This window comes from Meles meles, chromosome 20 (assembly GCF_922984935.1).
Source record: "Meles meles chromosome 20, mMelMel3.1 paternal haplotype, whole genome shotgun sequence".
Lineage (NCBI taxonomy): Eukaryota > Metazoa > Chordata > Mammalia > Carnivora > Mustelidae > Meles > Meles meles.
This window is the reverse complement of record NC_060085.1, coordinates 20,852,292-20,866,237: the sequence shown is the minus strand read 5'-3', so window position 1 is coordinate 20,866,237 and position 13,946 is coordinate 20,852,292. Positions and strand designations below refer to the sequence as shown.

The 13,946-nt window shown below is 42.3% G+C and overlaps 1 protein-coding gene across 7 annotated transcripts in view; it reads right to left on the bottom strand.

The window, feature by feature from the left end:
- Positions 1-13,946, bottom strand: part of DOCK3 (dedicator of cytokinesis 3) — a 608,703-nt gene that overhangs the window by 42,583 nt on the left and 552,174 nt on the right. For all 7 annotated transcript variants that reach the window (XM_045990868.1, XM_045990865.1, XM_045990867.1 and 4 more), the window contains 5 exons: positions 10,404-10,498; positions 8,143-8,218; positions 7,509-7,609; positions 7,188-7,246; positions 4,875-5,023 (listed from right to left, as the gene is read on the bottom strand). In XM_045990868.1, coding sequence (XP_045846824.1) covers positions 4,875-5,023; positions 7,188-7,246; positions 7,509-7,609; positions 8,143-8,218; positions 10,404-10,498 — 480 coding nt within the window. The remainder of the gene's footprint in view (positions 1-4,874; positions 5,024-7,187; positions 7,247-7,508; positions 7,610-8,142; positions 8,219-10,403; positions 10,499-13,946) is intronic.

Below are 13,946 nucleotides of genomic sequence, written 5' to 3'. Positions count from 1 at the left end.
TTCTGAAATCCCTTCAGCAGAAAATGAGAATGGATACATAAATACGGTCCTGTTTATAGTGGTCTGCTATGTGGCTGTGATGGACACTGTCATTCATCTATGTTTGGCCTGATGAGTCAGCTGCCTGAATATGCGTTTCAGAGAAAAGAGAAAATCTGAGACCAAGGGTCCTTAGGGATTCATGTTAAGGAATCCTTAGGGATTCATCTGTCTTTCTCTGTGTGGAGAAGAGGCTTCAGCAGGGACTTGCCTGGGGTCCTGTAAAGTTAGGAAGAGCCAAGCCCAGAGGCCAAGGTCTCTTATTCTCAGTTCAGATCTTACCTTGTCTTATTGGGGCAATCAGCTAGCCACATGCCTCCCGGTGTAAGAAGAGTCTGCAGATACACATAGATTGTATTTTCCAGAATGGGGCAGAGCTGGGGAGGGGACCTGTGCACACGTGGGTGCAGCAGTTCCCTGGAGTTCTCAAGATGGGTCCCTGGGCCAGCAGTATCGGTCATCAGGGATGTCACTAAAAATGCACATTCTTGGAGAACCTGGGAGGTTCAGCTGGTTACACGTCCAACTCTTGATTTCGGCTCAGGTCATGATCTCAGGGTCATGAGATTGAGCCCTGCTGAGCGATGATCCTGCTTAAGATTCTCTCCCTCCCTCTGCCCCTCCCCCCACTTGTGTGAGTCCATCCTCTTTCTCTCAAATAAATAAATAAATCTTAAAAAAATGGATACAAATTCTCAGGCTCTCAATGGATCAGAAACTTGGGAAGGAGAGAAGCAATCTGTTTTAAACAAGCCCTCCAGGTAGTTCTGATACCTATTCAAATGCTAGAACTTCTGTGTTAGGCAAAGGAGCTGGTGATGGAAGGCTGTGGGGACACGACTTCATCACTCTCTGCAGTGTTGATAAAGGAAGAAATTATTAGGAGAAACTGAGAAATCCAAAACGCGGGAATGCTGAAGATCCATGTATGCAAAACCAATGTCTTTAAGTCAAATGAAATGCTCAGTTCTGCAAATATATCATATCATAACTGGTAATACTGACAATTTCAGGTTTGCAGAGTTACTTTTATCCTATGGAACCAATATTCCTAAAGTGACAAGTGACACCTTGTTACTCATTCATTCAACAAACATCTGTCCTGTGACAACCAGCTGCCTACTTCGGAACAAGGTATTTCCCTCTCTCAGTCTACGTTTTCTTGCTTACAAAGCAGTACGAGAGGTTAACAGTCCTCTTTGGTATCCCTGTGTGCTAGCTCTTGGGAGCACTCCATGAATGTTAGTTTTGATTTTCATCTCCATAAATCTAGCATGTCTCAGGGACCACGATGGGTTCTAAGGAGTAAAAGCACAAGAAACAGCCCTGGCCCCCAAGAGCTAGCTCATCATCTCATAGAGGAGGCAGGGACAACAAGAGCTGACTCATCTCAGCACGCTCAGTGCTCGGGACAGCGCACACAGAGGGTGGCCGGCAGTCTAAGACATCAGTGGACAGCAACATTTTGAGAGAAGTGGTGTTGTAAAAACTTAAGGAAAGCTTTTGCTCTTTGATCCAGCAATTTTAGGTGAAAAGTTCACCTAAGCAAATAATTAGGAATGGATATATTTTTTGCAATATTAGCAACAAAAATCTGGAATGAACCTAAGTTTCTAAAACTAGGAGCCTGACTAAAACCACAGCAGTCTAAGCCATGCAATGAAGAGTCTGTGGCCTCCGAACTGACAGTGTGGTACTGTGGAGTGTGAATTGGCAGGAAGAGACAGGGGTGACAGGATGCTACTAAAAATGGAGATTCAAAATCAATATACACAATGGTCCTTGAAACCGCAATATACACAATGACTCCATCTTTAACTTAAAAACTTCGATGTATGGAAAAAAGAAGTCTAAAAATGACATACATTGCCCCCCCCCCCAAGCTACTAGTTAGGTAGGTTATGGATTAGATTTTTTTATTATAGCTTATTACAATTTTAATTTTTCTACATTAAATAACTACTACTTTTATAATTAGAAGAAATAATTTTAGTAGGTAGGAAGAAGTAGGGGAGTAGTTAACAGGACCAAAGCTGTGGAAAGCACAATTGGAATCAAGACAAAAAAGTCATTGAATTTTGGTGAATAGAGAGTGATGGGTGATTTTGAAGAGAGCAGCTTCAACAGAAGTGGGTACACACTAGATTGGACAGCTAGGAGGGTGTGAAGTGGAAAGGGGGGGGTGCAAAGAGTAGACTACTTTTTAAAAATATCTGATAGGAGGATTTTTCAAAATTCTGGAACAAACAATCCTAAAATCTGTTTGGAACCAGAAAAGACCCCGAATTCCCAAGGAAATGTTGAAAAAGAAAAAGCTGGGGGCATCACATTGCCTGATTTCAAGCTATATTACAAAGCTGTGATTGCCAAGGTAACAGTACTGGCACAAAAACAGATACACAGACCAATGGAACAGGGTAGAGAGCCCAGACGTGGACTCTCAACTCTAAGGTCAAATAATCTTCGAGAAAGCAGGAAAAAACATCCAATGGAAAAGAGACAGTCTCTTCAATAAATGGTGCTGGGAAAATTGGACAGCGATATACAGAAGAGTGAAACTCGACCATTCTCTTACACCGTACACAAAGATAAACTCGAAATGGATGAAAGACCTCAATATGAAACAAGAATCCATCAAAATCATGGAGGAGAACATAAGCCAGAGCAACTTCTCTCAAAATATGCCTCCAAAGACAAAGGAAACAAAAGTACAAATGAACTTTTGGGACTCCCATCAAGACAAAAAGCTTCTGCACAGCAAAGGAAACAGTCAACAAACAAAGAGGCAACCCACAGAATGGGAGAAGATATTTGCATATGACACTACAGATAAAGGGCTGATATCCAAGATCTATAAAGAATTCCTCAAACTCAACACCCATAAAACAGATTATCACGTCAAAAAATGAATAGACAGGGGCGCCTGGGTGGCTCAATGGATTAAGCCGCTGCCTTCGGCTCAGGTCATGATCTCAGGGCCTTGGGATCGAGTCACGCATCGGGCTCTCTGCTCCGCAGGGAGCCTGCTTCCTCCTCTCTCTCTGCCTACTTGTGATCTCTCTCTCTGTCAAATAAATAAGTAAAATCTTAAAAAAAAAAATGAATAGACACTTCTCTAAAGAAGACATACAGATGGCTAACAGACGTATGAAAAAGTGTTCATCACCATTAGCCATCAGGGAAATTAAAATCAAAACCACATCGAGATACCACCTTAAACCATTTAGAATGGCAAAAATTAACAAGGCAAGAAACAACAAATGTTGGACATTCTGGAAAAGGCCCACCTACAGTGGTACAGAATAGATCAATGGTTGCCATAGGCTAAAGATAGGGGGAGCATTTAACTACAAAAAGGTAGCAAGATGGAATTTTTTTTTTTTTTTATTGTGTCATGTTAGTCACCAGCAAGATGGAATTTTTAGGAATTTAGAAAATCTTGATTGTGGTGGTGGTTACATGACTATGTGTTTGCCAAAGGCGAACCATAAGAGACTATGGACTCTGAAAAACAACCTGAGGGTTTTGAAGGGTCAGGGGTGGGAGGTTGGGGCAACCTGAGGGTTTTGAAGGGTCAGGGGTGGGAGGTTGGGGGAACAGGTGGTGGGTAATGGGGAGGGCACGTTTTGCATGGAGCACTGGGTGTTGTGCAAAAAGAATGAATACTGTTACGCTGAAAAAATAAATAAAATGGAAAAAAAAATTTACAGAACTATAAATCACAAAGAATGAATTTTACTCTTAATAAATTTAAAAATAAATAAATACAAATTTAAAAATGATTGTTTGCCTGGTCTGCTCCTCACTGTTACAGTCACTCATTTTAAGATCACTGGCTCAGGGGCACCTGGGTGGCTCAGTGGGTTAGGCCGCTGCCTTCGGCTCAGGTCATGATCTCAGGATCCTGGGATCGAGTCCCACATCGGGCTCTCCGCTCAGCGGAGAGCCAGCTTCCCTTCCTCTCTCTCTGCCTGCCTCTCTTGTGATTTCTCTCTGTCAAATAAATAAATAAAATCTTTAAAAAAAAAAAAAAAAAAAAAAAAAAAAAAAAAAAAAAAAAAAGATCACTGGCTCATCCCAAGCCACAGTGTTGGGAGGGAGCTTATTGGGAAGTGGTACAGTCTCCAACCCAATAGAGAAATTTCCTAGAGGCCCCCTGGGACTATCTGCTTGACAGTCACCAGCAAAGAGGAACTCCCCACCCCTAAAGCAGGCCAGCCTACACTAGACAGTTCCTGTTGCTAGCAAGTTATTTCTTTTATTAGCTAAAATCAGCTTCCCTACCGCTGATCCCTACTGATTCTAGTCCTATTCCCTGGAGCTACACATAGAAAGGCAGGAGCTATCTCCTCTACCTTAGAGGTAGCAGAAGATTTGCACAGAGGCACAGCCTAAAGCTATTTACTAAGAAGCTAAGGACTTATTTATACCTCCTGTGCAAGAGTCCATGAAATTCTGGGCTACCCTGAGCCATGAGAAATCATCTAGTCTCGGTTCTAGTCATAGAAATGCCAGAGAGGGAGGACAACATGCTCCTAGGGCCCTCTCCTGAAGGAAGCTGGGAGGTTACAGTCTTAAACCATTCTCTCCTTGAACAGAAAGTTTCTTTCTCAGATGTTCATTTTTTTCCCTTGATTATTTTCTGACCTCTAACTTCATAAAGAAAATCCACAAATCAATTCTGGCTGGCAAGGGAAAACCTTGAGCAGGATTCAAGATGGTCAAACTATAGTCCATTCCCAGTGGAACCATACTCTGGCCATTTGGGTCACCTGCCTGGGCAGAGGGGTCCATCCAGAGGAGAGCACCCCGAACACTGCTGGGTGTTGTCTTACCTGTTTGAAGTTGCCATTTTTTCTCTGCTCCCAGTCCATCATGTCATGAAAGATAGGAATCATGATATTCCGCACTTCTGGCTGTGGGACCAGCGTCACACCCAGAAAAGGACCAATCATTCCAGGAATAAAGTGGATCTTATGTTCACCTGAACAACAAAACCCAATATATATTAGTTTATGCTTTCTTTGGTCTCTCTATGGAAGCTTCCCATGTGGGGCCACAGTACCTACTTTCAAATGCCCTGGAAGCGACTGAGAATAAAGCAAGTTCTCCCTATGGCTTTCTGAGATACTCCTTTTCTTGGCTTTTTAGAGTTCATAGATAAAACTGGTCCAGCCCAGTTAAAATAAATGTTCAACAGGCATTTGGTAGGAAACTATCTTTCCAAAGAATTTATGGGAGGTTCAGCAAACTACCTGAAAATCATTCTGAGGTCAAGGAACAGAGTTCACTACTTTAGGCAGAAGAGGATTTGTGAGTAACCCTATGATAGTTCCAGATTGTTCTGTTCAATGTTGATTTAGCAAGGAAAACCTGTATATTTCTGCTTAAATACAGTACACTATCCCTGGGGTTTCTACCTCTTGTTCAGAGGAATTTAAGTGGTAAGATGTTCATAGCCCCTGGTCCAGCTGCTTGAGGCCTGAAGTTCATGAGCATTTTCACTGCCTGTGCTCAAGTATGCCCAAGAAGCCTCCTCCTGAGTTAGCAGGAGCCTTCTGCACAACCCTACCCAGACAGAATGGTTTAGAGACTCTGTCTATACTCCTCCTCGTCCCTGCCCCTTGTCTTCTCATTGTACTTTTGAGGGCAGCACTGCATCTACTCAGGCCAGCTCAGCACAGCTTCCAACGTCCTTATGAGGCCTTTCCATGGCAAGTGGGTGATGCAGGTTTCCCTGAGACTGGCCTGCAATCTGGGCCATGTTCCCAGAAGGCAGAACTTTCCTCTTCCTTGCAGTGGTAAAACAGAGTGAGCCATCCTCTAGGGCTCTGCTTTCAGTCCTTCAGAGACTATAAAGGAGATGAAGTATGGGCCTTTGTAATGATTGCTACAGTCAAGTTAAGTCAATTCTTGAGGACCAGAAAATAGCATTTCCACCAGAAAAAAAAACAAAAAACAAAAAACAAGGCAGGAATGGCTTAATCAGGCAAACCTGGCAACTTTTTTGATTTTTTCCATTGTGAAAGCCTATCTAAGGAGCAAAGGTTAGCCCTGAGGCTGACTCTATACATTCCCATCTTGGTATTTGGTACAGTTTGTTAGCACCTTGTGTTTCCGGGAATTTCAGAGTCAAGTTTAGGGTTAAAATCTATACCTTGACTATGCTGGATGCAAGGTGTAGGAGTATGGAAGCTGGAAAGCCTGCTTGGTGCAATGTATCCTCACTCACGGAGGGAAGCCCTAGTGTTCACTGGCAGGAATACTTCACACCTTGTCTGCTGCTTCCAGGACTGTAAGATTTTATGACCATCATTCCTAACGCCTCAGAGCCATGAGTAACAGCCAGGAAGAGTGCTTCTCTAGCATCCCAAGAGGCCACTTGGAAGCCTCTAGTACCAAAGGATGGCTCTTCTAGTCACTGGGGCAATCAAAGGACTCCACCAAACACTGACAATTTCAGGATATTAGAGAAGCTGCCGAAGGAAAGGGAGCTAAAATCAGTTTCCCCTAGGGGCTGCAATTCCCTTCTTGCATGCAGTCCTCATGCAGACAGTGGCAGAAACCTGATCTGCAGGGTCTGAATACCAGAGACCCAAAAACTGTTCCAATATTTATGAAAACGAATAGCTGCCCTTGCTCGTGTGCGGAGTGTCTGCAAGGTCTCTGCCTCACTTACGAATGATGAACAGCGACGAACGTACAGAACTGCTGGATCCCTGTAACTGTATACCTGAAACTGATATGACACTGTGGAAACTCGAGTGGAATTAAAATGTAAAAGAAGGTCTATGCTTCTGAACTGCAACATCTGCACTGGGACATGGAGAACGCAGATTTTACCAGCAAGAGTTCTCAAGCCGGGAAAAAATCCCAGAGCCTTTATCTTCTTCTCCTCTTGACTTTAGTTCTCAAAAAAGGGAGTGTGCATATGTATTCCTGGGGTCTTTCTTCTCAGCCTAACTCTCCCTGCCGAGAGCTCTGTGCACATGAGCTGTACCATCCGGCTGAGGTGTTACGTTGAAGATATGTAAAGGTCTCTTGAGCCTGAATTAACATCCATAAAACCTGGGAGAAGTTATTAGTCTTGTCACTTTTTATTTGGCGATGCAATATGTACAAGGGAAAAATAGGGAGAAAAGACCTACCCAAATTCTGCCACATGCTGAACAGTTCATAAGCCATCATCACACGCATGTCCCCATACCTGGAAATAGTAACACAGGAGCCGGTTTCAGGGGGAGAAAGTTCAGGAAGGCAGGGCTACAAACCCCATAAGGTCAGCACTTCAGCACTGTTTCTAATGCGCCCCCAATACTAAGTCATTGGGCTCTCAACTGAACTCTCACAATTGGCTCCTTGGGGAGCTACCCAGTGAGAACCTTGTGGACGTCTGAGGAGCCTCTCAACTGAAACATAACCCCATCTGGGCATGTGGTAGGGAGGTGAAGAAGAGACATATGTCTTACTTATCTAGAATCTTCTTCCTCTTGGCTGAAGTGATGATTTCTAGCTGAAGGCTTGGCTGATTTATGAACAGAACTGCCAGGCTAAAATAAGAATTCCACACCTAGAAAGACAGAGAAAGAGAAAACATGTGACAGCATGAGTCCTTAACCTTACAAAGAGAGATTCTAAATATATGGATGTAGCACGGAATTCATTTCACAATTTTAAGATCTTGATTTTTTTTTTTCCTTTTTAAGTATCTTTGCAAACGGAACTTTTTTTTTTTTTCCTTTCTTGACTCCTTGAAACCCATAGTTTTGATTCTGGCCTAGAAAGCCTACTCCTGGAGGTCTGGCTCCCAGCACCTCCAACAGGGGCACTCTAAGGGTAGAGCCTACTCACTGTCAAACTTGGAAGTGGTTCAATGCTATGAACATACTAATAAAGCAAAACCCAGTGAGCTTGCCCCAGCTCCCAGCCACCCATCTGACAGCAAGGTAAGTCCTTCTCAATTTCCTGACCTGAAAAATTGAGAGCAAAATAAAATGGTTGTTCTTAGTAAACAAAACAAAACCCAGAAACAAAAACAGTGAGCTTGTTTTCTGGCCTTCTAGTGTTATTACAAAGACAGTGACGGATTTCAGGAGCTCCTACCTTAAAGTCGAAGTCTGTCTCTGTGAAGTTCTTGTGCAGTGCGGAAGACAGGTACTGGACAGTAGTGACTATAATACTGCAGTAAGGGGACAAGGCATTGGCGGAGTTAAAAGACTAATGATGGCATCCAATAGCTTAGCATCTCTGACCTATGAGCAAACGCCTTGAGTACAACTTGCTCTCATATAAGATGTGACTATAAAAGAAAGGGATAGATGGCACAAACCTCACAGAAAGCTTATCTTGGAGAAATGCCCCAAAGTTGGCAGCATAGCACAGAACATCGGTGGGTTCTAGGCCCGGCTCTGCCATTACCTGGCCTTGGCACAACTACTGTATGGGCCTTAGTTTCCCTGCCTATAAGTGTGGATGGGAGGGACTAGTTGGTTCATTAGGATTTCTTCTAGTTCAAAGAGTGATTCTAGTATTTTGAGAACTTTTGGGTAATGAAGGTATGACTATCAGAGGACTTACAGTATAATTTTATTATTTTACTTGATAACAAGGGTTTTTAATGATTAAATCCCTACTGTTGTCGCATACTAATATTTGTATCTATAAGCTATTTGTTTTCAGCCTTTGGCCTAGAATATCACTCTGAATTTTAGCCTGGGTACATATAAGGAGCAATGGAAGGCTGCCTTGCTGGAGCCGAAAGCACAGGTTAAAGTAGAGAGGAAATGAAGTGGGACAGGCAGGTAAGGGTTTGACTACAGTGGGCTTTGGATGCCTGACAAAGTGCTTACACTAAGTACCCTGGCTCTGGCACAGGAGGTGACAAATTTGAAAGGCAAAATCCTCAAAAGAAGAGGCTGTAACTGTAGGATCAGCTGAGGGCCCTGAAGTACTCTGAGGAGAGCTAAGAGAGAACAAGAAGGAAGGGTGCCTGGGTAGCTCAGCTGGTTAAGCATCTGCCTTTGGCTCAAGTCATGATCACAGGGTCTTGGGATTGAGCCCCATGTCGGGCTCCCTGCTCAGTGGGCAGCCTGCTTCTCCCTTTCCTCCCCATTTGCGCTCTCTTTCACTATCTCTGTCGTTATCTGTCTCTCTCAAATAAATAAATAAAATCTTTAAAAAAAGAAACAAGAGGGAATCAAATGGAAAATCCATTATTTGAGGAAAGACATGTGCAACTTTGTTTATAACCATTCTTCTGTTCTGTATAAAATATTTACAGTTTTGAAAAAAGAAAAAAGTACCCTATAAAAGGTAAAGTGGAAATGATGCTGATACATTGCTAATATATCTAACATAGATAATATCACTACATTCTGCAAAATGCCAACATAAAAAGCAGATCAGGGTGCCTGGGTGCCTCAGTAAAGCATTGGACTCTTGATTTTAGCTCAGGTCATGATCTCAGGATTGTGAGATTGAGCCCCACATTGGGTTCTGTGCTGGGTGAGTCTGCTTGGAATTCTCTCTCCCTTCCTCTGCCTCTCCTCCCTACTCACTCTCTCTCTCTCCCCCCTAAAGAGAAAAAGATGAAGACAAAAGAAAAAAGGAAAGCAGATCAGTGGGAGAAGGCAGCAGGCTAGACCGTGGAGGCCAAGTGGAAGGGGCCTTTTCCCAAGTAGAGGGAGACCACATAAGCCAGCATCTTACTACCTGCATCACTCATCTGGTTTGTCAATTAGAAGCACAGGCTAGAAATATGAATGGAACAGACTATCTGGGGGCAGACTAAGAGCGAATTCTGTCACTGGAGTCAGAAGTGGTCAGAGCCTTACAGCCAGGTCTCGGGTGGGTAATTAGCACTAGCTGTGGGAGGCAGGCAGTGTCTGGCAGACAACAGAAGTCAAATCAAGAGGAGGACTTGGGAAAACTGCCCGAAACTAGAGAGCCAAAGAGGCCAGTGGTGCATGGAACAGGCCTCCTTCAAGGAGGAATCTTCTCTGGGTATTATTATTTCACATCCTTTACATTCCTTTTCTATCCTTACCATGACATCTCTGCCAGTCACTTAAGACTCCATTTTGGACTATCTTTAACACTTTCTTCATCTTGAACTTATGGTAAATGGTCAAGTCCTGCTGATTGTGCCTCCAAATATTTTTCAAATTTATCCTATCTTCTCTGTCACCATGGCCTTGGCCATGATCTCTGTCTTGCTTTCTCCCTCTGCCACACACACACACACACACACACACACACTCTCTCTCTCTCTCTCTCTCTTTCTCTCTCCCTCCCTCTCCCTGTCTCTCTCTCCTTAGTCTGAGAATAGCTCTGATGATGCTGATTCAGGGCCCATCCACACTCACTTGCTTGTAAGAAGTCTCATCACCATCCAGTCCCGAGGGAAGACACTCATCTTCATCAGGTTCCGGAACACACAGAAAATCTTCAGCAGGAATTCCTAATCCAGGAGGAAAATCAGATGTGAGACACCACCACTACCACTACAGCATGCCTTTCCTTAACAGGGCTCTCCTGACCTCTAGACCATGAGAATGGACGGCGTTAGTGGGTTAGATTCTAGTTTGTTTTGTGAGTTACTTTCTTTTGGAGGCCTGTATGAAAGTGAGATCTAGGCACTCTCTCAGGTCAGTCACTTAAGGTGGGAACAGATTCAAACTGGGTAGAACACAGGCAGCTCTGGACCCTGAGCCCAGTGCCTAAAGCCCAAAGCATGGGGAAGGCTACAGTCCAGCAGAACTGGTATCCAATTGAGCCTGTGGGTCTCATTATTTGGGTCATGGCCCTTGAACACTGGACTATAAGAACCTGCTTTTTGGGGAGTGCTTGGGTGGCTCGGTTTGTTAAGTGTACAATTCTTGATTTTGGCTCAGGTCATGATCTCAGGGTCTTGAGATCAAGCTCCACGCTGTACATGGTTTCTGCTTCTCCCTCTTCCTCTGCCCTGGCTCACATGCTCTCTCTCTCTCTCTAAAATAAATAAATCAAATCTTAAAAAGAAGCTGCTTTTTTGAATGTTGAGAACACATTGAGAAGAGGGGCATCTGGGTGGCTCAGTTGGTTAAGCTCTGCCTTCGGCTCAGGTCATGATCCCAGAGTCCTGGGATTGAGCCCCACGTCGGGTTCCCTGATCAGCAGGGAGCCTCCCTCTCCCTCTCCTTCGACCTGCTATTCCCCCTGCTTGTGCTCTCTCTCTTTCTCTGTCAAATAAATAAATGAGATCTTAAAAAAAACAACACATTGATAGGAGAAGCATTTTAGGAATGGCAGAGTAAAGACCTCCAAAATGTGCTCCTCTATGAAAATAATGAGAACACTGGTAAAAACAGGTTAAGCAAAGACTCGCAACAATCCAAGGAGTGTTATTCAAGAAAAATGGTTGAATCTCAATAGAATAGTGAAATTTGTTGCGCTTTGGCTCATTCCATTCCCATCCCATTCCTCTTTCTACTTCCATGGTATATCCTTGAAAACAAACTACTGTAGAACCACAGTGGTAGTGAATTCCTGAAAAGTGCCATCCTACCCCCCAACTGCTACTTTTTATCTGTTCCGCAGCAACCTGGGAAATCCCCATTTAGAGGGCTTATCTGATCTGACCCAGAGCTCACTCAATGAGAAGAACCTTTTACCTAGGGCATAGATGGGAAAAAAATCAGCCGTAATAATTTAACATCCCAGCTGCTTGAAGCAGCCATATCCTTAGGGCATCAAGAAAATTTTCAAAAGACTTTAAAGAAAAACCTGGGGAATGAAATATCTATAGGGGACTTTGAAAAGCTCTGACATATTTCTGGGAACCTAGAAGTCCACACACATGTTCAGGGCTGTACATATTCCCAGGAAGATCCTGAGAAGCTTAATCTCTCACTCTGGCTGACTTTCAGAGTCTATGTGAGGCAGGAAGTGAAGGCTAAGGCAGTAATGTAAACTGTTGGAGCACTGAAAGTGAGCCCAACACACACATACAGGTATTTAGCAAAGTATCAAAGACTTACTGACTTAAGGCATTTAAGGAAATTTCTGTCTGGGTATTAGCTGACCACTAAGCTAACTGAATGAAGACCTCAGTGGCTATACACAACAAAGAACACAGACATTCAAGAATTAGTCCAAGAAAGTCACTAAATAAGCTAGCAAACAAATATCAACATCAACAACAAAACAACAAAAAGCCACAACAACAACCCCTGGGATGTGGTGGGGGATCTGATTTTGAGAGTTGCTACATTATTGAAATTGTCCAGTTTTTAACAAAAAATTATAATACACAAAATTAAACATGAATGTATGACCCATACACAGGAAAAAAAGAAGTGAACAGAAACTTTACCTGAGATAGCTCAAATATTGGACTTACTAGGAAAAGACTTTAAATCAGCTGTTATAAATATATTCACAGAACTGAAGGAAACCATGCTTAAAGAATTAAAAGAAAGTACAAGAACAATATCTCACCAAATAGAGAATATCAATAAAATAGATAGAAATTATTTTAAAAGCATCAAATAGACATTTTAGAATTTGAAAGTACCATAACTGAAATATAAATTTTGCTAGAGGGGCTCATCAGAAGATTTGAACTGACAGAGGAAGGAATCAGCAAATTTAAAAGGTATGTCAGTTGAGGTTATCCAGAGGAACAGGAAGAAAATGAAGAGAAACAGAGCATGTGGGATACCATTAACTGTGAAAACGTACAAGTAAGAGGAGTGTCAGGAAGAGATGGGAGAAAAAGAGGAAGAGATTTTGAATAAATATTTGAAGAAATGTTTTAAAAATTTCCCAAATTTGATGAAAAAACCCTCTAATCTACACATCCAAATAGGTCAATGAACTCCAAACAGGAGAAAATAAAAGAAATTTATATACAGACATATCATAGTCAAAATGTCAAATGCCAAAAACAAAGAGAGAATCTTGAAAGCAAGAAGAGAAAAAAATTTTATCATGTACAAATGATTCCCAGTAATAACAGGTAACTTACAAGCAGATATGGTGGAGACAAGAAAGCAGTGGAATGACAAATGCAAAGTACTGAAATAACGTCAACTAAGAGTCTTGAGTCTAGCAAAACTATCATTCAAAAATGAAGAAGAAATTAAAATTCTCAGATTAAAAAAAAGCTGTGAGAATTTGTTACTAGTAGAACTGCCCTAAAAGAAATACTAAAGGGAGTCTCTCAGACTTAACTAAAAGGACACTGGACAGTAAGTTGAATCCATATGAAGAAATAAAAATCACTAGGAAAATAAAGGTAAATATAAAAGGTAGTATATATGTTAAATTTGTAACTCTTTTCCTATTTGATTTACAAGGCAACTGCATAAAGCAATAATTATAAAACTATATTGATGATATTATAATGCATAAATATGTAATTTATATGACAGTAACAGCAAAAAAAGAAGAAAGGATTGGAGCTTTATTGGAGCGAAGTTTTTGTATACTATTAAGGTGAAACTGGTAGAATTGAGATGTTAATTGAAATTCCCAGGGCAACCACTAAGAAAATAGCTTTAAAAATATACCAAAACAGGGGTGCCTGAGTGGTTTAGTGGGTTAAGCCTCTGCCTTTGGCTCAGGTCATGATCTCAGGGTCCTGGGGTCAAGCCCTGCATCAGGCTCTCTGCTCAGAGCCCCGCATCAGGCTCTCTGCTCAGCAGGGAGCCTGCTTCCCCCTCTCTTTCTGCCTGCCTCTCTGCCTACCTGTGATCTCTGTCAAATGAAAAAAATATATACCAAAACAAACAAAGAAGGAATTAAAATTACACAGTAAAAATATTTAACATAAAAGAAGCCAGAAAGAGGAACAGAGATGATATAAGACAGATATAAAACAAATAGCAAAATGTATGGGGCGCCTGGGTGGCTTAGTGGGTTAAAGC